General features: G+C 42.8%; 1 protein-coding gene across 1 annotated transcript in view; it reads left to right on the forward strand.

The window, feature by feature from the left end:
* dnah6 (dynein, axonemal, heavy chain 6) overlaps positions 1 to 27,052 on the forward strand; it is a 424,069-nt gene that overhangs the window by 371,574 nt on the left and 25,443 nt on the right. Inside the window, exons 69-70 of the mRNA XM_078570618.1 lie at positions 8,038 to 8,165; positions 22,454 to 22,639. Coding sequence (XP_078426744.1) covers positions 8,038 to 8,165; positions 22,454 to 22,639 — 314 coding nt within the window. The remainder of the gene's footprint in view (positions 1 to 8,037; positions 8,166 to 22,453; positions 22,640 to 27,052) is intronic.

The raw sequence follows: 27,052 nt of genomic DNA on the forward strand, positions 1-27,052 counted from the left end.
TAAAACGTCGTTTTTCCCACCTGCTACCGCACTTATTGCAAATCTGGGACGATTCCACCCTTGGTGTGGGTTGTGTTTAATGCAGTCAAGATAGACTGAGGAGGCGACACTGGAGTCGGCATTCCTTGACTTGGAGATGGCTCACTAGAAGTGGTGAGATCAGGCTCTTTCATAAAGGTATATCCTTAGATGGTGCTTGACTTGGCAACAGTTGATCAACATGTCTCCGCCAGGTGAGATCATTCGCAGTTTGGACTGTGTATGAAACAGGTCCTGTCTGAGCAATCACAGTAGCAGGAACTCCTTTAGCTCCGGTAGCATAATTATGAGCTAGAGCTTCTTGTCCAGAACAGAAAATTCTTGGCTTTGATCTTTGTGCTCTCCTCTTCACTTGGTTATGATCTTGCACAACTTGTTGTGTTTTTGTTGGTTTCAGCAGATCAAAGCAAGTGAGCAATTGTAGTCCCATTAGTGGGAATGCTGGAGATGCTTTAGTCGTAGCATGTGGCATGTTTCTGTATGTCAGCAGAAATGCGTCCAGACGTTTTGAATGAAGGAATGTACTTGTTCCAATCTTAAATTGTGTTTCATGGTTTGCACAAATCTCCCAGTTAATCCATTGGTGGATGGGTGGTATGGTGCTGAGGTGATGTGATGAATTCTGTTACTTCTCAAAAAATTCTCAAACTCCTGCAAGACAAACTGAGGTTCATTGTCAGTCACGAGTTATTCTGGTAACCCATAACAACTGAACATTTCTCTTAGCATTTGAATTGTACTCTTAGCTGTAGTAGAGGATATCACTGAAACTTCTGGCCACTTGGAATGAACATCCACAATCACCATGAGCATTGTTCCTTCAAGCAGACCAGCAAAGTCAACATGGATACGCTGCCACGGGTTTTCTGGCCAATCCCATGGATGGAAGGGTACCAAATGAGGCATGTTTCTCACACTCTGACATGAAGGACAAGATCTTGCCTTGTCTTCAATGTCTTCATCCAGACCAGGCCACCAAAAGTAGCTTCTTACAATCTCTTTCATGCGAACTATCCCACAGTGTCCAGAATGTAGGTGGTCCAACACTGGTTTCCTCAATGTTGATGAAATAATAACTCACATGCCCCAAAGCCAGCATCCTGAAGTGACTGATAACTCCATCCTCCTGGAAATGTAACGGTGAAGGCCTGGAGAGACTTGGAAGTTCGGGGAAGAGTTGCCATGCATCACAAGGTCTGTGACTTTGGACAGTGTTGGGTCCATTCGAGTGGCCTTCTTGATTTGGACCTGAAGTAATAGGTGTGTTCTCCATGTGTGCAAAGTAGAAGATGTCTTTCTGAGCAGCGTCCACATGGCTGACTGATAGGGGCAGCCTTGAAAGACCATCAGCATTGCCATGCAAAGTAGATTTTTGATATTTGATGTCATATGTGTGAACACTCCACATCAATGCCCAATGCTGCATCTTGCTTGCAGCTAAAGAAGGGATGCTTGTGCGTGGACTGAATATTGAGGTGAATGGTCAGTGATCAGTCAGCAGCGTGAACGTCCGTCCAAACAGGCACTGGTGAAATTTCTGGATTCCGAAAATGACTCCCAGTGCTTCGCGTTTGATTTGAACGTATTGACTCTCTGCTCTGCTTAAAGTCTGTGAAGCGAATGTTATGGGCCTCTCCACACCTGAGGGCATTGTGTGTGAAACAATGGCCCCAACTCCATAAGGCGATGCATCACATGCAAGCTGTAGAGGTAAGGAGGGGTCAAAGTGCTTCAGTACCTCAGAATCTGTCAGCGCTGCTTTAGCCTTCTTGATCGCAGCGTCACAGATTTCTGTCCATTTCCAGGCTTTGTCCTGACACAGAAGCTCATGCAGGGCCTTCAGCAGGGTTGCCAGCTGTGAAATAAATATCCCATAATAATTCATCAGCCTTAAGAATGAGCAAAGCTGGCTGATATTCTGAGGAGCTGGAGCATCCATAATAGCCTTGACCTTTGAAGGTGCTTTGTGAAGCCCAGCAGCATCAATGACATGCCCCAAATATTCCACAGAGGGCTGAAAAAACTCACATTTGTCTTTGCAAACCCATAGGCCATACCCCTCTCGCCTTTGTAGGGTGGCATCCAAGTTTTTGAGATGATCTTCATCAGTCTTGTCCATTATCAAGATGTTGTCAAGGTAGCACTGAACTCCAGGCAAGCCACTCAGGATCTGGTCCATGGCCCTCTGAAGGAAGGCTGGAGCTGGTGTTATTCCAAAAGGCAAGCAGCAATATCAGTACAGTCCCTTGTGTATTGCAATGGTAAGATATCCTTGTGACTTCTCATCAACGTGTATTTGTAAGTAGGCCTGGTATAGATCTAGTTCACTGAATTTCTGTCCACCAACCAGGCCAGCAAAAAGGTCCTCAATATGGGGAAGTGGATATTTTTCAGCATGCAACACAGGGTTAACAGTAACCTTGAAATCTCCACAGATGCATATGGAGCCATCTTTCTTGAGCACTGGAACGATGGGTGTTGCCCATTCGTTATGGGAGACAGGTACCAAGACTCCTATCTTGACCAGACGCTCCAGGTCAGCTTCAACTTTTGGTCTTATGGCCTAAGGCACAGTTCTGGCCTTCTGAAATTTTGGTTGAGAGTCAGCTTTGATATTCAATTTTATAGTAATTCCCTTCATACTTCCCAAATCTCCCTTGAAAACAACAGCATGCTTTTTTATAAAAGCGTCAGACCAGTTTCTTCTTTTGCAATGCTATGTACTTCTGCCCAGTTTAACCAGATCTTCTCAAGTCATGACCATCCAACTAAAGCTGTGTAGTTGCCTTTCACCACAAACAGTGGTAGCTTAGCAGTCTGTCCATTTAGTTCCACTTTAACTTTCGTTCTGTCCATCATAGGTTCAGATTCCCCTGTATATATTTTCAGAATGATTTTTGCAGGCATCAGGAGAAGATGTTTAAGTTTCTCCTTATACACAGCACCTGGGACCAGAGAAACTGCTGCCCCTGTATCCAGTTCCATACACAGTGGTTGGCCCTCTGGCAGCCCTGTGAACCACCTGCCACTGACAAGATGTGGAGGGGCGTTTCTTCTTCACACTCAGTGTCTCTCTTGGTCATGCTGTATGACATGCAGATTTTTCTCCTTATTAAGCCAGACTGCAGATTTCTTTTCTCCTGGTTTGCTTTTGTGATTCGCTGCTACTTTTTTATTTTTACAGGCACACTAAATGTGTCACTTATTGCCACACTGACAGCATTCAAGGTCTCTGCACCAACATTGACTAAGCTTTCCACAATGGTAACATTCTTGGCTGCTTGCTATCTTGTGTGCACACTCAACTGTCACGTTATGCACTTGAGTTGATGCACTCAGCTGCTGTGCTTCTTTTGCAGCCAGCTCCATGGAGACTACAATCTCTATGGCCTTCTGAAAAATGAGGTTAGCCTCTGGATTGTCTCACTATGAAGGCCACAGACCAACCTGTCACAGAGGGTATCATTCAGCACTTCATTGAATTCACAGTGTTCAGTGAGCTTTTTAAAAACTTCAACATACTGCGCAATTGTTCACCCCTCTTCTTGGTTTCTTTTGTGAAACCCAAATCTTTCTGCTATGACAAGTGGCTTTGGGGAAAAATGCCCTCATATGATTTTGTGCCAGGTTGGTCAGGCTGCACCAAGCTTCTTTATAAGCCAAAGGCTTTAGCTCCCATTACACTTAAGAAATTTTCCACTTTTCTATAATTTTCAATACCATTTGCAAAGACAAAAAGGTCAAAGCGTTCAGTTTAGGAGCTCCACTGTTCAACAGTCCCATCGAAATATCCCATAGGTCCAGAAAGTGTAGTCATTTTCTGCCTTAAAAGTGTTGCCGCTTTAAGAGTTGTAACTCTTTTACTTCAGGCTCTCTCTGCAGCTATCAGCTTTCTGTCTTTGAGTTTTCCCGTGCTTTTCTGATTTTGGCGAGCTCCAAGCAAACGTAGATGTTCTTTTCCTAAACTTTTGAAGAATCACTGTCAGAACCTCTTTGACCTCAAGGTAATTTTTTTTGTTTTGTTCTAATTCTACAAGTGTTGCTTTTTTTTTTAACTTTAGGGGCCATCTGCAGCCAGCAGGTCCTCTGTCAGTAATTTTCCCGTGCTTTTCGAGCTGGAGAGGATCCGAGTAATTGTGGATTCTTTTTTTCTTTTAAAACCCTCAAAACTTTTAGAACTGCAGCAACTCTTTTCTGGGTGATTTTTTTTTTTCTTTTATCTCTGCAGGGCCTTGTTTTTGAACCTTGCGCTTTGGGAGTATTGTCGGGTGCGCTTTATTTTTTACTAGTAATTTCCTTTTACGAGCTCTTTCACTTTAGTTTCACTTTTTTAGTTTAGTGGCATTACCGCAAAAGTCCATTGTCCTCATCGCCAATTTGTTACATGTTAATACTGGTACTACTGACAACTTTGCAAAGATTAGGCAATACACACGTAGGCGCGGAGGTGATTGAACATTGTAGCTTCCATTTTATTTTACTTCAGCAACCGAACTAACAAGATGGATTCTACGATCCCATAATGCACTGGCTTGCAAAGTATGGCAAGCTAAACAAGGCATACAGTACATAACAAAAATCCATAGAACTGTATTGTAAAGCCCAGGACCCCTATCTCTTCACTATTGCTCCCTTTGGTTTTCTTTGACTTCTAGCCAATTTCTACACAGTCAGCAGCAGCTTCTGTGTAATTTGTGCAGCTCCCCTTTAAGAGTGGCAAGCTGTCTTTAAGATGTGCAGGTTAGTTGAAACACATGCTAACCATGCAAGCAGCTGGGCCCGCTGATTAGCGTGGAGCCAGCCAGAAGTGGGTCCTGCGCTGGATTGCATGCTGAAATCACTGAAATGAGGAAACAGCACAAAATTTGCGTGCTGACAGCCTCAAGGGGACCTGGTGCAGGCTAATCACAAATCATAAACCCCCGCATCTGAAAACAGGAGCAATTGAATTTTATATTTTAAAAAGCCTTTGAGATTTTTCATTGAGGACTGTATTATTCCAAAGAGCTGCTCATGCTCATGAGCCAAATATAGGTTTGGTTGCTGTGGTAATGTCAGACAGAACTGACATTAGGGCAGTGTTGCCATTGGTCACACTCGCATGACCAACAGTGAATGCATCAATGAACTGGTTGAGAGAATTTTTTCTCCGGTTCCTTATCTTGCTTGTAACCATGTCCAGGAGATCAATCATCAATTTGTAAACTTCAGAACAGTCTGGGAAAACTGGAAACCCTAGATGTCTGCAAAAACTGAATTCCTGAATACAATCCAAAAAAAGGAGAGTAATTCCCCTGTACTATTATTTTGGTGTGAGATTAAATATAAGTTTCTATTCACTAGCAAGGACGGACCAGTCTATGGCAGATCAGAAAGTTCTGAACTGCCCCCATGAATAATTTCCAACCATCCCTGAGAGATTTGTTGTCTCTGATACTCCACCTTCCACAGGGGTTGTGCAAATTTGATAACTGTCTGCAGTTATCTCTTTTAATCTAACAATTTATAATGTCTACTACACAATTACCTACAACATTGAACTGACCATTATTTACTCAGGTCCCAGAAGAGACCACTAGTGGTGGAAGAATTTTCAGGCGGGAAACCCAAAAGGAATGGTTTCCTGCACATCCTGACAAAAGTAATGGAAGAACATGTTTTAAATTTATTCAACAGGTTTATTGCCCAACAACCAGCCAGATTCACAAGCTGGCTGCTTGTCAGGCCAGGAAAGCAACCAGGATCCGGATTTTCATGCCACCTTCTATGTTGGAACAGAGGTGGGGAGGGATTTAAAAATTGCAGGATTCCCAGCCCCATTCCCATTGTGTGAGATTTTTATGGCTCTGGGATAAGGGTGCCCATGGTCAGTAATCCCTCCCATGCTTACTCCATGCAGAGATGGGCATTTGAGATCTCTAGCTATTCTTATGGAGTCAGGCTCATTTTGGTAGCGATGTTGTTCACGGCACTTCAGAGGAACTACATTTCTACCAAACCACAGAGGAACCTCATTCCCAAGGTGGCAACCAAAAAGAATCAGTCACTTGCTCCTGAAATTCTTTCACTGACAAGCTTTGAAATATAAAAAAATTGTTCTTTAATTTTCAATAGTTAGATGCTGTATTGTAAGTAGGATGTGTTTTTACTACAATGATTGGTTATAGGGCTCTGCCTGCAAAGGTAAGTTGACCATTATATTGACCACCAATGTGTAAATGTTGACATGCATTACAGTTCATTCCCAATGGAGAAATTTCCATAATGCATTCAAAACCGTGTCACGTTTATATAAAGAGATTTAAATGTCCAACAATCTTCAGCTTTGAAACATATAGTCCTTCTGTTGAATGTTAAAAAAAAATCCAAATACCTGCTACATTCCATTGATTGACAAGCAATCTGCTTTGAAATAGAAAAGAGACACCATCTTCAGCTTTAAAAAGGCCATTCAGTGTTTCAGTTTCAATGGACTTCATTGCTGACATTTCCCAGGATTTGTTTTGATATCTGGGACTATTATGAATGCTTGGCTATTTTTCAAATGCTCCAAAACCACTTATATCTGTGTTCACATTTTGATGACAGTTTTAAGAGTTTATGAAAAGATTACCTGTCTTTGATATGATAAGTGGATAGGTGTTTGTTTTTATAACAGATTGATCACTTGATGGTATTTACAGTTTTTGAATGTGTTTTATGAATGAGACGTGAATATGACAGCTCTATTAGATTGTTAAAAGTTTTTAAATGTCCGTTTCAAATATATCCCGAGGTCCGCCTGTAGTGGATTATGGATGAGTGGTTATGGAGGATACACGGGATGAGAAGGGGGTTTGGGGGGCATGGAGGTAGCATGCGGGTATGGAGGTGGCTTGGGGGCATGGGAAGCATGGAGGAGGCATGTGGGGTGGGTGGAGCATGAGGAGTGAGGGTTTGAGGGTCTGACATTCATCATTAAACCTGGGTTGATGTCCCAGTTGAAAGCAGAGGTGATATTCCAGCCTGCCAGCCTAGCCATCTACCTGACTCCATCGTCACCTCAGACCTGAATCTGGAGGTGGCAGCCCCACATCTACCCCTCCCCACCTATGCTGAATGAAAATATGGTGGGCGGGTGTCCTTTTAAAGGAGACGGGTCTGCTGAGTCAGGAAGTTCACAAAGTTCACCTCACAAAGTGTGTAAACAAATTACTTGGTAATGTGCTTTATCTAAAGAGTGAATCCATGAACCCAACGGGAAGCCAATGGGAAAGAGGGTGAAGAATCAAAGGAGTTAGGGGAGGCAGTAATGATGACCTTCGGTGTCAACGTTTGAATGAAAATTAGTAAATCCCCCACTCCCCCGCCACCTACCTTTCAAGGGTTCCTCTCCGATGGCCTGATATGTGTTCATAAAAATTTAAACATGAAGGAATGGGCTTCAGGTTGTCTCATCCTGATATTTCAAGACCCATGTTTTAGCTTTATCTACGACCTTTGAGTAAGGTTCCCCTGCTGGAAGAATGGGTTCGCAAAATCATCCCCCATGGATACAATACTTTCAGTAAGCAAATTAATTGACCAGATAACTACAAAACGCTTTATCTTTAGAAATGTAAGTTACATTTTAACATAAAGGGAGTAAAATTTCCCTGGTTACTGTATTTGGTGGCATGTAGTGTTACTTTATTTGCAAATCCTAGGAAGATTGTATGTACAATTTGGCTAGACATGCCATGCACAGAAAATCTTTACTAATTCATTTCGAGTTTCCCTAATAAGTTAGGGACACAAAGGGGTTCATTTTCACCTTCACCACCTGCTTGGTAACCTGATGGAGAAGATTGCCCGCCCTTTATAGAATCTCGATCTACATTCCGCAGAAGTCAGTGGAATGAAAACCAGCCTCCTTTTATAACAGGCGGTCCATCAACTCTGCCTGGACAATAAAATACAAAATCACTCCTGGAGACTGTGGAAAGAATTTTCTCAATTTTTTTTCAAATATTGTTTCAGAAAATCTTGACCTTGATGTTGCAATCGAAGTCCTATTTGTTAGAGATAAGAAAGGACGTTTGAATTCGTTAACCACTGTACTTGGTCAAGAGGTTGACCGCTTTAACAGCCTTCTGATTGTGCTAAAAGTAAGTAACAGATCTATAAATGATAATTCAAACAGTACTGTTCTCACATTCTCAATGATAAAACATCATGTGAAGATCACTTGCATTCAGCTGAAGACTGTTAGTTTCAACATAATATACTCTCTTAACTTGAGTTCATTGTGTCTTCATTAATTTTGCATATTTCTAAATTCGTAATCAGCCTTGCATATTTCCCAAAGAGAAGGAATTGCTATTACTCTCTAATATTGCATGGGGAAACATTTATTTCCATATAAAAAATACATGAAGGCGATATTTACTGCAAACAATTCTGCTATTCTTTTTAAATTTGTATTTATGTTAATTATGATATTAATAAACTAGGGATGGACAATAAATGCTGGCTCAGCCAGCAAAGCCCACATCCCGTGAATGAATAAAAAAAAAGATGAGCAAAGTCCATCAAGCTCACCTCAAAAATCAATGATACAATCTGCTGCAGTGTTCACCATTTAAGATTGTATGAGAGGAAAATATAGGGGAGAACTTTCAGTTCAGGAATGCATATTTTAATCTAATAAAATGAGCACCAAGGCGCTGAAGATTGGGTCATGATCTCTCATGCCACCGAAAATGCCTATAACTGTTTTGAATTGGGTTTCCTTTAAGCCATCTGGCATGCTCAGCTGAAATTTATGGGTGCCTATTTACCATGCCCAAGAGCACTTTCCAACAGCTTTGGCATCCTATTTGCCATTGCTAAAACAGGTACAAAAAATGTGGCCCGAAGGGTACCATTTAGGCTTTGGTAGCACTCTTCTCTGTGTCAGAAGGTTGCGGGTACAAGTGCCACTCCAGAAACTTGAGCACATAATCCAGACTGACACTTGAGTGCAGCACTAAGGGGATGTTCCACCACCAGATATGCCGTCTTTTAGGTGTGACATTAAACCAAAGTCATGTCTGTCCTCTCAGATGGATGTAAAAGATCCCATGGCATTATTTTGCAGCAGAACAGGGAAGTTTACCCAGTGACCTACATTAACAGTTCACAGTTCCTGCAGATTTTCACCAGGTTTGCTCTTTCTCTTTTTGGACTCTTTTTGAATAACACAATGCAAAGCCCATGGGGTTCTTTTTGGGCCTGTACTCTTTGCAAGAAATCAAAAAGGATGTTTGTAATGGCACTCTCAGATCATTTGAATAGTGTTTAAATGCTCCTACCTTTCTCATAAAAATCCTATTCCATTTCCTTTGAAATGTTTATTTTTGATACATATTTTGGCATCAGCAGAGAAAACTGCTTGCCAAAATTGACGCAGGTGTTGTAACTAATTCAAATTAGATTCGATTTTATCTTCACCAATTGTTAATGTGTTTTGGTTTCAACCTTGTAAGGCTGTGGTATAGTTCAATGTGTAGCCGATCATAAAATTTCAATCAGATACAATTTTAATTTTGCTCTATAAATGTCATTGGTTAATACTTTATACAAAATTATACTTAATTTTTAATACTTAATACAAAAGGTCTACCCTTTTGCTTGACCAATATTTTGCATTTAAATTTTCTAGATTACTACTATTATGCATATTTTATGATAAGAATGATAGCCAGAGGGTAAGAAATGATTGCTGCTAACATTTCCTAATGTTTAACAGTCAGAAATATGAGCTTATTTCTAAAAAGGGCACTGTAGTAGTGCCTAAAGATTAGTTCTGAGTTTATTGTGTTAGTTGTATAGGGCAGGACTTTTACCTCATTGGGCGGGCGCAGCAGGTGGTCCCAGGAGCGGCTGCGAAACTAACCGCCGCCCACAATTGGGCCCTGACCGCGATTTCACGCCAGCTGGCCAATTCACGGCCAGCCAGCTTGAAAGGTACACTCGAAGCCTCGGCACTGTCGGGTTGGGGGCAGGAGGAGCACAAGCGCTGTGTGTGCATGCGCGGGGGTGCGCTCAGTGAAAGCTCCTTGAAGGCACAAAGGCACTTTGTCACATGAGCAGGGACATGTTAAAAATGAGCTTTTAAAGTTTTTTTAAATCACTGGTCAAAGCCTTATCCTGCCTGTGGATGAGGTTATGAAAAAAGTGCAAAGGCCTATTCGCCCATCTGTCAACCATAAGGTTGGATAGGCAGGGAAAAATTCAATTTAATTTATTCATAAATGAGCTTAACAGCCCTCTTAATTGTTGGCGGGTGCCCTGCTAACTCCTGCGCGTACCTGTCGACCGAAATATCGTGCAAGTGCGCAATGACTTCGGGATGCTCACCCGACGTCATCGCGTGCTATTTCACGCTCGTGCGTGTTGGGCATGCACCCGCATGCCGAGTGGAAAATCCTGGCCATAGTAAAAGTTCAAAGATAAATACTGAGCCATTTTGTTATACCTTCAACCTACTTCTTAAGCATGTGGTTGCAAAGCCCATCCAGTGCTGGATCCTAGATAAGCAGTCTGATAATTTAGCAACAGTGGAGGAGGAGCAGGAGGGAGTAGGGAGGGGTGATGGTGTGTTAGACCTGGGTATCTGACTACATATGTGTACATACATCTATTCACATGTACATGTGAAAGCTAACACTGTACGTTCAGGTGATGTCATCGAGAGGCAGCATGTACACATATCTAAGTGATTTAACTTGTCCACTAACTGTGTAGCGTAACACAATATAAAAAGAACTTGTGGCAAGTTCACAAAGTAGCATGTTGTTTCATTGAAATTAAAATCAATTATACTCATGGAAAAATGAAATTTATAACAATGGTTATAAAGTCCAATGCCTGAATTAAATTATTCAATTTTACAGTGCGATTAAAAATTGTGGTAAAATTAATTAAATGCCACAAGACACAACCAACAATGCTTATGGACCATGGTGGAAATCTCAATGGATCAAAGAATTTGACAAAAAAGGTGTATGGAGGAAAGTAATTTCCATCAAATGAAGTCATAAAAACTTCTGGGTCAAGAAATTCAACAACAGGCATAATGTACAAACCAAAGCGTCCAATATGGTGGGTAGTTTGTGTGTGCACACTCTGCACCAGAAGTGCTCCACCCACCATCTTAGTATAGGTATCAAAAGAGGTGTCCAGGATCCACTCCTGAAGCAGGCATTATTCTCTTTGTATATGTAAGTGAGGAACTAATGCTTATTTGATGCCCCATTTACCAAATTGGTTTGCCCTGTAAGTTGGCGGCATTGTATCGACTGCATTCAGGAGATCTGAGTCTACATGCAACCTAATCAACAACCCTTAAAGGGACCGCTACAGACTGGCACCATGGTAGTTTTTCAAAAATACGCCTGAATGTGAAGCTGGGATTATGTACAATTTGAAAACTATTTTGTCTGGGAACGTGCAATTTTACTGCAGCTGTCTTTTAAAGGCCTTGGACTCAAAATTCTGACCAAGCATCATAACTAAAACAGAAGGGAAACCAAAAAATTATTTTACTTCAAACATCTGCTTCAGTTGCTATCAATACAACATCTTTTCTTGGCTTGCAACACAAATTTTTTTGAAAAACTCAGCAACTCAAGAGAGTGAGTTGGTAGAAGACATGAAGTAAAACTTCAGAAACTAAAAGCACCCAGTTCTCCTCAGGTAGAATAATGGAGGTACCAACATGTTGGAACTTCATGTGTGAAGCTTGAACTACACCTTAAAAAATGTCTTATTTATGTCATATTCTAATTCTCCTTCAAATTTTCAGCCATCATCCCTTTCCTCAAAAAAAAAGCCTTGACCCTTCTGCCCTTCTGCCCTTGCAAACTAGCACGCCATCTGCAACCTCGCTTTCCTCTTCAAAGGCCTCAATATGTTACTGTCTCCCAAATCTGTGAGCAGCAGGTGGGGGAGCTGCCATGCAGGGAGTCCATAAAAGCAAAACCTGTCAGATTTGCCTTCAGGCTTTTAGGGTGGTTGGGGGCGGATGGGGAGTTGGGGTGGGGGGGTGGTGCTCAGCCAAAGGGATGAGGTACCTGATTGAGGGACTTAGTATCAGGAAGGTGGGGCTCTACTAAGATACACCCCTCTGCTCTTTCTTCTGAGCCCATCACCCCACCCTCCCCCCACCAGCTAGTGCCCCTCCCATGACCCCTATCCCACCCTCACACACCTGTGACCTGAGTCTCTTAGTGTTTCTAGACCTCTAGTGGGTGCATTAGTGGCAGCAGCCACCGCTCCTCGGGTGGCGCTGACAGGCAATGGAGACCTATCAGCCTCTGATTAGCCAGCGGTGCTCAGGAGGCGGGATTTCCACCGTGGAATCCTAAATGCCAGGGAAGACCTGATACCTGATGCTGGCTAGTTAAGTGCCTGATGGGCACTTAATTCTGGCGTGCCTTCCCTGACAGAGCTGACACGGGACTCCTGCTAGCTCTCTAGCCGGTGGGAGATCCCCCCTTGTCGCTAATATTAAATTCTGCCCACAGTGTCTGTTTTCATATGTGCAGTGAGGACACTCAACTCCACCTCACTGCTGCCTTGAACCCTCCACTGCTGTTAAATTATCCAAGTACATGCCCAACATCTAGTACTTGATGAGCAAAAATAGCCTCCAAATAAATATTGGGAAGGCCAAAACCATTGTCTTCATTCTCTGCCACAAACTCAAATCCCCAGCCACCTTTTCGCTGGCAACAATCTGAGGTCGAATCAGATCACTCATAATTTTGGTGTCATGTTTGATGAACTTCTAACTACAATTCCGTGCCTTCACTAAAACTGCCTAAGGTTTTAAGGTTTATTACCTCTAAATTAAATACTGTACACTTCTCAAAACACTCTTTTGAATTTAAACAAGCATACAAATTACAGTTTAAATTTTCATTATGCCCTGAAGTAGTCACAATTCTGATGACATGCTGTGTTGTTGTAGCAGAGGTTTGAGAATTTTGCACCTCATCACATAAATATAAGAAACTAAAAACCTGGAGTGTTATAAAACAGGGTGTTGACTCACTATCGCCCGTTTTACCATTCTTGCAAAGTCTGGGAATGAGATTCATATTTGTCACTAAGAGATTGATTAAAGAAAGGTTTCACAAATCTCTATTCCATCCTAGGTTCACTCCACCCTGCACTATCCTGTTTAAAATCTAGCAGAATGTGGTCACACTGTGGAACTAAGGTTTCTCTGGTGGGAGGATTCCCGATCATCCATTGCAACTTTTGCAACAAAAATAAATCCATCGCAATTTCAGGGAAACAGCTTAAAGCGCTTTTATCATAAAGGACCTTTATAGAAACCCAATCCGATGTGTTCAGTGCATCTAAAAATGATTTTCTCTCAGAATATTGCTGTCACACTCTTCCTTTTTTGCTGTTGGAGTTTATTTATTAATTACATTCTTCCACTTAATTTGCCTGTTTCTCTCATACCTCAAACAACTATTAGAATTTTTAAAAAATGCTATTCACACATTTATATAGTCAAATGTAATGCAACATCATATGGAACCTATGGGGATAAACTGTAAATTCAGTGTACAACAGAATTTGTATGACAATTCTGGGGAAAGGGGAAACAAATCAGTTCTTGAGTTAAGGATGCACTGAATTTTTGTACCATTCTTCTCTGAAAAATTCAGATCAACAATTCAATCTACATTTTTCCTGAGCTGTTGGTACATGTATGATTGACAAATCCTGGGGATAATGTCATGAGCGTAAAAGGAGCAGATTTATCATATATAGTATTATAGCTACAGAGTTGAATTGTTTTGTAAAAGGTGTGATCTCTTTGTAACCACTTTATTAATGGCAATTGATTAATCTGTAATTGCACCCTTTTTGTTCCTTAGCTCTAGCCAAATTGATTCTGTCCTTGAACCCTCTGGGACATCATCTTTCTCCAGCACTGCAATGCTCCCCTTAACCAATACCACCACCCCTCCTCCTTCCCTTCCTTTCCTATCTCTTCTCAACATCTTGAACCGGGGAATATTTAACATCCAGTTCTGCCCTTCCTTGAACCAGGTCTCTGTTATCACCACAACATCATATTTCCACATGGCAACCTGCACCTGTAACTCCCCAATTTTATTTACTATACTCCGTGCATTCACATACATTCACAGTAACCTGATTTAGATTTTGTTACTTTCTTCCTTGCCCCGACTCTACCTATTAACTTACTATTATCTGTGCCTCCCAGTGTTTTGTGCACCCTGGTATTCCTCTCTAATATTTTCTCTTGGTTCCCACACCCCTACCGTGTTAGTTTAAAGCCCTCCCAACAACACTAGCAAAACGCCCTGCAAAGAACTCAGTCCCAGCTCTGTTCAGGTGCAACCCGTCCGGCTTGTACAGGTGCCATCTCCCCCAGAACCAGCCCCAGTATCCCAGGAATCTAAAGCCCTCCCTCCTGCACTATCTTTCCAGCCACACATTCATCTGCCTTATACCCCTATTTCTGTACAGTTTGACAACTTTGACACCTCCTGGACAGCTTTGACAACTGGATAGCTCTTTTACAGTTCTTTGACAACTCTACAGTTTCTTGACAGCTGAACGATTCCTTGACAGCTGGTCGGTTCTATGACACCTGGACAGCTCCTTTACAGTTCCTTGACAGCTGGACAGTTTCTTAACAGCTCGACAGCTCTTTGACAGCTTAACAGTTCCAATGAGTTTGTGCACTTTTTACGCACAATCATATTCATTTTTAACATTCCCAAAGGTTGCCTTTCCTCTCCCAAAGGTGTCCTGGGACCCTATCCAAAGGGCTACCTTACCTCTCCAAAGGTGTACCCTTGATATCCAAATGCATCCACTGTGACCGGCGCGGACAAGATGGGCCGAATGACCTCCTTCTGTGCTGTAAACATCTATGAGTCGAGAAGATCAGACCCTTCTTACCTGTTCTAATCTGCACACTCTGGATTCCACACTCCTGTTCTTCCGAAATCCCACTCCAGCAAAGGCAGCTGGTGATTTACATCGGCCATTGGAGATTGGAAGGAGGAATCTATCTCTGGGAAAGCTGGAAAATAATGATTCACAAATACAACTTTTCTCAACTTTGACTCAACAAGAAGGTTTAATTCAACCTTAACAAGAAGGTTTAATTCAACCTTAACAAGAATTCATATACAGCATTGTAAGAGTTCTAGTAATAAACACACTCATCTCCAAGCACTTCGTTTCAAGTGAAAAAAAAATCATTATTTATATAAGGTCATGGAATTTGCTACCTCAAATTTTGAGAATGCTCTCAATATACCTCCAGTCAATAGCTCTCTCATAATTAAAACTGAGCCAGAAAACTATATTAACAATTAATTAGGATGTTTGTCACATCAACCAAAATGTTTCTGTTGTTTAACATTATGGGTAGAATTTTACCCTTGGCGGGGGTGCTTGGCAGGGGTGGGCGAGGGCGGTCGGGAAGCTGACCGCCGCCTGCGATCGGCAGCGCACCGCGATTTTACGCGGGCAGCCCAATTAAGGCCTTTGAATGAGTGCGAAGGGGCGGACGGGATGGAGGCTCAGTGTCAGCCGGGTCCAATGGCAACCCGGCATCCGCTTCAAATGCGGCCTCGGCAGCCCCTGGAATGCTGCCACCGAAGGACGCGGAAGTCGTGTGCATGGATGCCGCAGCGGGTGGACATGGCAGGCGGGAGGGCAGGTCGGCGGGGCAGTCGGCCCTGCGTTTTTCGGACGATTGCTTCGCTGCCCTCCTGGAGGAGGTAGCAGCCAGGAGAGAAACACTTGTCCCCAGGGACAGGAGGAGGCCCCTGAACCTCACCAAAAAGGTCAGGGAGGAGGTGACATCCAGGGTCAGAAACTACGACGTGGTGACATTCACATGGGTCCAGTGCCGGAAGCGCTTTAACGATCTGCTGCGATCGGGAAGGATGAGTACTGTGCTGGCATGGGTCACTTTGCAGAACAGGTAAGAGCTGCCCATCCCGCATCCCCCACTGACCCCCCCTCCCCCCCCCCGCCCCCCGTGGACCTCAGAGGTGTTACAGTGTGATTGGCAAATGTCAATGAGGCAGGATCTGGCCAAAGGGCTGAGCCCTGGCTGCTTAGACTGAGTGCCTTGGGTCACTAATGTGCTGAGCCCTGCGAGGTTTTCCTCAAGTGGGATTGGCCAGGCTGCCAATGGCGCTACACTAATCAATGCTCCTCTATCCTTCCAGGAGGAAACACCCCATAACAACACAGAGAGGTTGTGGACTGGCGAGGGACCCCCCGTACCACCTCATCCTCAGCAGATAAGAGCAGGAGGCCCTGGACCTGGAGAAGTGCCATGCACCTCGGTCAAGAGGCCACGGTGAGGTTGGGGTGCCAGAGGGAGGTAACAGTGCAGTGCACTGAGCTGAGAACGTGGCTTTTTGCAACCATTGCAGCGTAGGCTGTTTATTGATGTAAGCCTCAAACCTGCAATGCCCATTGATAATGGAAAGACGAGGGCACCATGATGCAGATCTCTGCCTCATCAGGGTGCCAGGCATGCACACTGACAGTCTAATGACTTAAACTAATGACATGTCCTTCTTCTTCCTTTTAGGCTCACCAGCAGCCCCTCATTGTGAGGAACCTGAAGGCCCACCCCTGACCCCTGAGGACCAGCATGGTGGGCATGCACCAACGTCACATCCTCTCTGTCAAGCAGGCACCAGTGCAGATACCAGCACCTCGGTGGGCATACGATCAACGTCTAGTATCTCGGTGCACATTGGTGAGGGCACTTCACACTCGCTTGAGGTGCAGGCGGAGGCAGAGAGTTCCCAGGGGCCCGGCAGTCGGAGAACTGCTGGAGACCAAGACAATGCTCAGTCGGTGGCTGATGATGGGCCTTAGGAGTCGTCCCTGAGGCTGGCAGAGATACATGAGGGAATGCGTGCCATGGTGTCTATTGTGGAGGAGTCCATGCAGAGCATAAGCACCGCGTTGACCCTCATGGCTAAGCACAATGTCTCCTCCATGGAAAGAGTGCCGATTCTCATGGAGAGGCTCCTCCAGGGACTCAATCAGGGGTTTGTGGGGATGCGCTCGGATCTGCAAGCCCTCACACCGGCAATGACTTCAGCTGTTCAGTGTCAGTGTGGGAGATGGATTGGACACCCAGTATCCCAGGTAGGTGCCTGTCCATCATTGGTGAGCAGGGAGATCCAGAGCAACCTGATGTTGGTTAACGAGCTGCCTGTCATCTCTGCTGGCTCCTCTCAGGGCACTCTGGATGTCAGCAGCAGCTCCTCCACCCCTCTGCCAGTGACCGTGGCATCTGATAAGGCTGCGATGTCTGGGGAGTTGCCAGCTGTGCCACTGGTCGCTTTCTCTCAGGCAGGGCCAGCACAGGCTCCACAGGCCAAAGGACACTTGCCAAGGTCATCAAGTCCAACAAGATAGCAGAGTGAGCAGGCTGTCTCCAATGCCGGTGCCAGTGAGTGGGGAGCACCTCGACGTAGCACTCACAAGCGAAAACTTAAAGCACCTTAAACACAACACGGCCTGATCACGGGTGATATTTGTTTCCACCGTTTTTCTGTGTTTTTTTAATGGTGTGATGTAAAACACGGGGCAATGTGAATTCCTGCAATGTTTGTCAGTCAGCAATAAATGAGATTTTTTTTTTGCAACTGGCCTCTGGATGCTTCAGTTGCTCTGTAGGTGCAGAGTAGGCCATGATGTTATGATGGACGTGTGATTCCTTACACTATTTGCCAGTGCAATAAAGTTTATGCTGTTGTCCAAGGAAATGGTCCTGTCAGGGATCAAATATGCAGCCTATAGCCCTGGCATGTGGTGGTGATTCTTATTTGGTAGCCTAGCTGAAAGAGCGTTAGATCAAAGCTTCCCGGGTGCCCCTGCCTCCCTGGAGGTTACCCAGGTCAGCATTTAGTTTCAAGTCCGTATGACTCTTCTTCAGAACTATTTAGCAATAAAATTATGAGGAATTTAAAATATTTTTATGGAATAATGGATTTGTAAAAAAAAATATGGACTTGTTAAAATGGTAATCTGAAGGATGCAAGACATTGGTTGAATGTTTTGAATGGGAGCTTATAAATATTTCATTTTAGAACATCGAGCTTCATGTTCAGTTTAAAAATGCATTGTTGTTTCCTGTACCTCCCCAGCCAGGGAGATGAGCACTGCAATTTTTACTTGCAATTTCAGCGAAACCAAACAGTCTGATGTACATTAGGCCCTGTCATGGCTGCCTCCTGCCCTTGCCTCCAGTACCAGGCAGGCAGCTCCACCTCCTGGTGGTGCCTGTGCCACAGATTGGGCGCCAAGCTCACTTCCTGCCCAATTAGGGCAATTACATTGAAAAGTAGTATTGCATGAGTAAAACAGCTAAGGCACTGGGTCGGGACGTGGAATTCATTCAGATGTTGGGTTCCTTAACCCACTTTGAAAATCCAGCCCCTGGTGTCTTTCACTCTTGCTCAGAGGAGCAGGTTAAAATCCTGGCTTGCGGGATTGGTGTGGGGTAGTAGTGAATGAGTTTTAAGACCAATTTTAACTAGCCGCCTGGTTTCTGTTGAGAGGACAAGATTAAAATCATTCCTAAAATATTTTTTCTGGTAGGTATAAGGAAGGTTGGCTTCATCTAAAGTATCTTCTCCAGAAGATAACAGGGCAGCATCCCCCATGAAAGACGAGGTTGCCACATATTAATGCTACAATCCATGCAAACTATATTGAAGTGAGGACAGGCACAATTTCCCAGTGCTCTCATATGGAATATGTTGCGAATTCAGACCACCCATATAAAATAGACAAACACAGTTAGTCATGTTCTGCAATTACAAAGTCTCTGTTTAAGGAGGCTGGAGCTTAATTGGTGAATACATTGAAGTGGTTCGATATTTGGGTTTGGAACAGCTGTTCAATGATTATATTCTTGGCATTTTGCTTATATTTAGAAGATGTTGCTCTGTATTTTTGCTTGCAAAATTTATCATTTCTTTGATCAAAATTCTGGAGATGAGATTTCCCCTAATCTGGTGTTATTAGGAAGAGGATAAAAGGGAGGGTTGCATGGCTAGGGATTGTGCCAGGGATAAGCTATCTGCACCTATCGGGCTGAATTTTCCCCCTGTTGGGGGGATTTTGAATGGCGGTCGCGCACAGGTGTGCTTCCAGTCAGCGCCCCCAATCGGTAGCGCAGCACCATTTTACGTGGGCGGCCCACCCAGCGTGACATCCGCACAGAAGCACTATGCACTCCCTGTGCGGGCGGGAGGGAATCCCAAAATAGAGAGTGCACTCTTTCGCGCATGTGCACGAAAGGGCGCACTCATCTCCCTGAGGCAAAGTGCAGCCTCAGGAAGATCGGCTGTAAATGCCAAAAAGATAAAAATAGAAAAATAAAATTTCCCTAACGTGTTCCCTCATGTGACAATGTCACATGAGTTGGGACATGTCCATAATTTTCACAAAAACTTTATTAAAATTTTTTAAAAGCTTCATGAAACCTCATCCCGCCGGTGGATGAGGTTTCATGCTTTTTCCAATTTGCGCAGGGGCTCCTGGCCTGCCCGACAACCTTAAGGTTGGACAGGCAGGCCCTTTAATTACTTAATTGTCTCTGTCAATGGCCTCAATTGACCATTGACAGGTCAGCAGGCGCACAGCTGATTTTGCTGCGCTTCTGCCTTCCTGCAAATTTAAATGAGGTGCAGTGATGTCGGGAGTTCTTGAAGATGACTTACAAATAAGCTCCGCCACAGGAAGCCTATACTTTAGTGGCAATCAAAGCCATCACAGCCCTGAATTATGATGCTTCAGGTCCAACCTAAGTTATCATAGGTGACTTCAGCAAATCAGTCAATGAGAAATAAAAGCACCATTAGAAGTCAAGGCCACATAATTTGTTTTGCATAAAACGACTGACACAACATTAAAGACAACTCTGACATTTGATCTTAGGTAACTTTCACAGTAATTTCATGTAAATGGTTACATTGAAACAGTTTTTTTAACTCAGAAAATGCAGCGAGTTATATGTATGACAAATTTTGTTCCTTTTCAAAGTTTGACAACGTTAATTTTTTTGATGATTTGCAGTGTATTCTAAATGTTTGGAAGAATAGTTCCTCTTTTGTTTCTCTATGAGAATGTAACAAGAGCAGAATGACAAGTTTTGTAAAGGATTACCATTATTCAAGTTTAGAGGCAGGATCTCAATAAAAGTTCTAAACTTAAAACATGTTTATATGCACAGTTTTTTTGCAGCACTAAAGGGAAAGAAAGAAAAATGCAAAATTATGATTTCATTAGTTTGATTCTATTTAGTTCTTACTATAACAAACACATGACAGTTTGGCTATTTAGCACTACTGAAAATAACCATTTTTGTAAAGAATAATAATTTACATTTTTTCACTCAAAACATTGCATTTTATACCATTGTGGAAAAAAAACAGAAGAAACTGTAAGGAAAAATATTAATAGTTAAAGTTATGATTAGAAAAATTAGGAAGCCATACATAACTTGCCTTACTTGAACCCACTCCAACTGATAAGTTTACACTGATTGAGCGTAGTTCCTACCAGATGTGACCCTAGGACATAAAACCACCCCAAATTTGCAAAATGTTAGTAAATTGATCAATTAAGGATGTTATCTTATTCAGATTTCACTACATCTGTGACTTTTTGCTGATATTGTAACTGACTATGAACTTATAAGTTCTTCTTAGATTTTGAGTGATACTGACAAGGTAGGATTATTCCTCACTCTTGGTTCCTCTGAGACAATGCTAGTGAGCGGTCTCTTTGAACCACTGCAATTCTTGTGATCATTGTGCTATAACACAGGTGTTTCTTAGGAACTTTCAGTGAAATGACCCAAGAGTCACAGGACATGAACAAGTCAGAATTGTTCGTGACTTGGAAGGGAGCTCAGAAGTGATAGTATGTCCACTATGTTGCTGCTCCTCTTCTTCACAGTGGTAGAGGTTGCAGGGGAGTTAAATACTGTTTTAGTAAATTTGGCTCCTAATCTCGCACCCATTCCCATCTAAACACACGATTATTTGTCACATTAGGCCTGTGCCCACGTTATATTGCCCTAGGGCTTTTGTGGCTTTGCTCTTAGTGAAGCACTCAACTGAGTGCACTTTTCGAGTTTTACCACGGCTTGTCCACATTGTCAAATCCAGCATAATTGCCACATTCGATTGAAGGATGGAGTAATAACAGAAGCCAGGATCAGCAAGACCCCAACAAACATACAGAGAGCCAACGAATAGCACTTAGCAGGGCTGCACACCCAATGAAGGAAGAAGCATAAATGAGGAATTGTTCATTCATATATATCATACTATCATCATTGTTGGGGTTAGTCTGAAAAAAGCTAAGCTTAAATTTAAAAAAAAACTGCATCTACTAATGAAATGAGAAAGTTGGTAACTAAAATAAACTAAACTTAAAGCTAATATAATCAATAAACTAAGTTACTGAAATTAGTTAAAACATGTTAAAATCTTGTGAGACATGAGCGCTTATGAGTCCATAGATATTTGTAAAATCTCTATTGTTAACAGCATGACCAGATAGGAGGATTGTCAGGCAAAGGCCTTAAAAAGATCAACATGAAGTACCTTAGTGAACAAATTATTCAATTTGATCCATTTTCCACAAGCACCAATGATGAAACCAAAGAATCTGATGTTCCTACCTTCTAGCATCTCAGCAATCATGGGCTCAAGGTGTCTATATTTTTCTATTTTTTTCTGACCCATACTTTCGTCAAGGATTTGGCATTGTCTCCATATCTAATGGTAACATTGGCTTTGCTAAATGAATGGAGCAGGACCTGCTCCATGATGAGTTAGGTGGCAGGGGGCATTCCTGGCTTTCCAAACTCATATTCCTGCCACTACAACTAATGGTGCCGAGGAAATTTGCACTGGGCTTTGTGCTGAGATCCCTCTCAGGTTCAAGAGACTCAGAGGATCCAGTTGCACCCTCATGGTAAATTTAAACAACATGCTAATGGTTAATTTAAAACTTCCTTTTCAGGGATCCAGCAGATACTGTTGTGGTCTTCAGGTTGTGGTTCTCTCAAGTTTGCAGCTGAATTCCTGATTCTGCCCTTGATTCATGGTACAACTCCTTGCCAGAGGCTGGACCTGCACTGGTGGCACATCCAGGCCTTGCTAATGTCCAACCTACCAAATTCTGGCGCATATTGTTTTGGACAGGTGGAGCATACTTCTGATGTGTTCCACCTGTCCTGGACACAGGCAAGGCAAAACTGGGCCATTACATTTTTAACTATATCAGATTTAAAGTAATATCCACAATTATGATAATAAAAAAAAATGTTTGACAATTTATTTTCCTGTCTGTGCAGGATTCTTTAATTACACTGAATAAAGCCATTGCTGGATTTGTGGTAATGTCTGAAGAGGTGGAAAAGACATACACCAGTTTCCTAAACAACCAGGTTCCATCTCTTTGGGCTGACGCAGCTTATCCATCACTCAAGCCCTTGGGAGCATGGGTGAAAGACTTCATATTGAGAACGGAGTTTATTGAGGTGAGACATAACATCAATCCTGAAACAACAACTCGCTGTACTTGTGATTGTGAAAATCTTTTATCATTTAACAGTTTATGTCCACAAGGTGACTGATGTCAGGAACCTTAGAGAGCTTACTTAAACTGTGGAACTAAGAGCAATGTGCTACGTTTTATCACTTTCTATGATAATTAAGTACTTGTATCAATTTTTCTCAAACTTAAATATATTTGACTCTGTTCACATATGAATAATTAAATAACCCATTAAAGTACTGATGTCAAAATTATCCCATTTTAATATCTTTCTCTACACTGCACTTGGGTGTTTCTGCTCCAGTTGAAATGGTTAGGCAAACATTACTACTCCACACTTGGTCACAAAGAATTGCACAAGAGCTTGACTTGGGTCTGGATTTTTGCAGAGTTGTGACTTCGAAAATGATTTCCAAAAGTCGTGATCATCCAAAATGATACCGGGGCCCCAGATCCGGAAGTTCCACTCCCCATTTCCAACAGATCCGATTTTCAGTTGGGGCAGTGGGAAACGGGCAGGATGTGATTCACAGCTGGGGGAAACTGAATTCAGTAGGGCTGTTTGAACTCGGTGCTGAGTTCAAACAGACTACATTTTCGCTGGAAGTCTATTTCCCACAGTGAGTGATTTTTAAGGGTAGACATGAATGTGCGTAAAAGGTGGATAAGGTCTGTGGAACTGCCCAGCTGTCAAGTTATTTAAATCCCCTGCTCTTTAAATGTTGCAAGGAGAAAGCCTGCTTTGTCGGCTCACAATTTGATTGACATCCATGAGATCATTAAGGGATTAGCTAGCTGTCTGTGATGTGGAGCTATGAATGTATGCTTTTATAAGAGATTAAGTACTTGAAAGGATTTAAATATATTGTTGAATTGGTTTTTATCAATGAGAGTTTTTTTTATATAGTGAAGTCTGTAATAGATACAACTATTTTATTTAATCTCAGTGGATACTGGGTGACTTAGCATGGAGGATGTAAGAGAAAATGGTAGTGGGTGGTGGATATGGGTTAGCATGAGTTGGCACAAAGTTGGCATGGGAGCTATAAGGGACCATGGGGATGAGTGGGGGTCATGGAATCGCAGGAGTTGACACTAAGTTGCCATAGGGGCTATAAGGTTCTATGGGGATGATTGGCAATCATGGGTTGGTATGAGTTGGCACTAAGTTGCAGTTGGGGCTATAAGGGCCTTGGGGATGAGGAGGGGGTCATGGGTTGGCATGGATTGACACTAAATTGGCATAAGGTATGCTGAGCCATGGGAGGTATGTGGGAGCGTGAGTTGGCATTGATGGGGCATGAGGAGTGAGTGCAGGTGTAAGGGCTATTAGTAAAGCATTAGTGTGAGGGCTAGAGGGCCTAACTGTTTTTATTACAACTGTGTTGAACTCCTAGAGTATCAAGGTGGGTCTTTTAATCAGCCCGCCTCAGCACTTGGCAGCCCCTGTGACTGCCTCCAAACCATTTCTGGGGGTTTGTGGGGGGCGGGGGTGAGGGGGTGGGGGGGCTCAACTCTGGCGCACACACACACCCCCACAGAGAAAACTTGATTGTTCGGAGCTGTTTCTTCTGAGGCTGGTGTGTCATTTCCCAACTGCGCAAACACCTCAGGGGTGAAAATCCAGGCACTCCCACCTCTGAGTTAAAAGCTGTGGGTTCAAGTCATACTCCAGAGACTCAAGCACATAGGTTAAGGCTATTATTCCAGTGCAGTACTATGGGAGTGCAGTACTGTGGTGGATGCTGTCTTTCAGGTGTGATGTTAAACCAGGGCCCCATCTGCCCTCTTAGGCTGATCCCATGACACTATTCAAACCAAAGTAAGTGTGTTCTCCCTGCGTCATAGCTAATATATATTGCGCAACAATCATCATCAAAGCCAGTGAAAGGCGCTATTGGTCTGCACCAATCGGACCAAACAGTCTCACAGCCAGTCAGAAAACTAGCTCATTATTTGAATCACATCCAGTTTTCTTTTCCAGTAACTGCAGTGGGCTGCCAATTTGCATTTTATCCCCAATGTCTGCTTATTATTGTTTGTGGACCTTGCCATTGAAAATTGACTGTTCTTTTTCCTTACATTACAAAAGTGACCACAGTTCAAATGTACTTAATTAGCTGTAAAGTTCTTTGGTTTGTCCATGTGGTCATAAAAGATACTGCATGAATACAAGTTATTTTTTTCTCAAGAGTAGCCAGAATGGCCTTTGCCATCAGTACCTCAGCAAAATGGTTATTATTATGTGTGAGTTTGCCAGTGTGTGTCACTAGGGTATTCAACATTGGAAAATATCACTGTCAACTCAGCCCAATTATACTTTTACCCAACATCCATAAACATATTTTCAGCACAGTTCAATGGGAAGCAATCAGGACCAGAAACACTGATGAAATTTACTCCTTTCTAAACCAGTGGCACTGAGGCTAGTTGTTTGTTTTCTATTCTTTAATGGGATGTGAGCGCTTCACTGGCAAGGCCAGCATCTGTTGCACATGCCTAATTGATCTTGCAACTGAATGGCTTGCTAGGCCATTTCAGTGGGTCAACCACATTGCTGTAGATCTGGAATCACATGTAGGCCAGACCAGGTAAGGATGGCAGATTTCCTTCCCTAAAGGATATTAGTGAACCAGTTGGGTTTTTACATTATAGATTTTTAATTTCTTGATCATCATTACTGAGACCAGCTTTCAATTCAAGATTAATTGAAATTGAATTGCACCAGCTACAGTGGTGGGATTTGAAAACCTCTCCCCAGAGCATTAGCCTGGACCTCTGGATGCTTAGTCCAGTGACATTACTACTAGGCCATCTTCTCTACTACCACACTGACTGTAATCAGATAACTTAACACATTCTAAGGATCTGGGACTCTCAGCCCAGATGAACAGATGAAAAATTTAGAATGGATTTACTTGTTTAGGATTTAATAACTTTGTCCTGGATTAAAGGATCCATTTTCAGAAATAACACAAGAACACGGGAAGTAGGAGCAGGAGTAGACCATTTGGCCCATCAAGCCTGTTCTGCCATTGCCAGTGATTAAGGCTGATCTTGGGCATCAGCTCCACTTTCCTGCCTGTTCCCCATATCCCTTAATTCCCTGAGAGACCAAAAATCTGTCTTTCCCAGCCTTAAATGGATTCAACAATAGAGCATTGACAACTTTCTAGTGCAGAGAATTCCAAAGGTATACAATCTTTTCAGTGGAGTAATTTCTCCTCATCTCAGTCCTAAATGATTGGCCCATTATCCTGAGATTGTGCCTCCAACATTTTAGATTCCTCGACCAGCGGAAACAATCTCTCAACATCTACCCTACCAAGCCCCTTCGGAATCTTGTACGTTTCCATGAGATCACCTCCCAGTCCTCTAAACTCCAGACAAAATAGACCCAATTTACTTAGCTTGTCATCATAGGGCAACCCCCTCATCCTAGGGACCAATTTAGTGAATGGTCACTGTACCGCATCCAATGCAAGTATGTCATCTTAAATGTGGAGACCAAAACTGCGTACTCCAGATGTGGTCTCATCAAAACCCTGTAGCAAGACTTCTTTATTCCTGTACTCTAACCCCCTTGCAATAAAGGCCAACATGCCATTTACTTTCATAATTGCTTGCTGTACCTGCATGCTAATTTTTGGCGTTCCTTGTACAAGCATACCCAAGCCTATTTGAACATCAATACTTAAAAGTTTTTCACCTTTGGAAAAATATTCAGCTTTTCTATTCTTTCGACCAAAGTGAATAATTTCACACTTTCCTACAGTATAGTACATCTGTCATCTTGTTTCCCAATTACTTAGCCTGTCAATAACTCTTTGCAGTCTCCCTGCTCTCCCCGCATCTTGCATTCCCACTTAGCTTTGTATCCTCAGCAAACTTAGCCCAATTGTTGAACTATAACCATGCCTCTCAGCTGTGATCAGATAATTCAGCACAGGCTTAGGGTCTGCATATGTTCATAATAATGAAAGGCAGAAACCAAACCTAGGAATCATTTCAACATTTGCCAACTTCCAGTCTGATGGGATTGTTCCCCAATCCGAGGAATCATGGAAAGTCATAGCCAGTGCATTCACATTACTCTCTGTCTCTTCATCTAAGTCATTAATATAGATTGTAAATAGCTCAGGCCCCAGCACTAACCCTTGTGGTAATCCACTATTCGCTACCTGCCAGCTTGAAAATATCCCATTTTTGCCACTCTCTGCTTCCTGTCTGTTAACCAATCCTCTATCCATGCTAATATATTGCCCTCAGTTCCATGCACCCTTTTCTTGCCTATTGACCTTTTGCATTTTTAAATAGATGAAGGGAGATTTGGATTTCAAAGGGATCTCAAAGTATGTTTACAACCAGTCAGATAAGCAAAGCTAAGGAATGTGTT

This window comes from Cetorhinus maximus, chromosome 2 (assembly GCF_964194155.1).
Source record: "Cetorhinus maximus chromosome 2, sCetMax3.hap1.1, whole genome shotgun sequence".
NCBI lineage: Eukaryota > Metazoa > Chordata > Chondrichthyes > Lamniformes > Cetorhinidae > Cetorhinus > Cetorhinus maximus.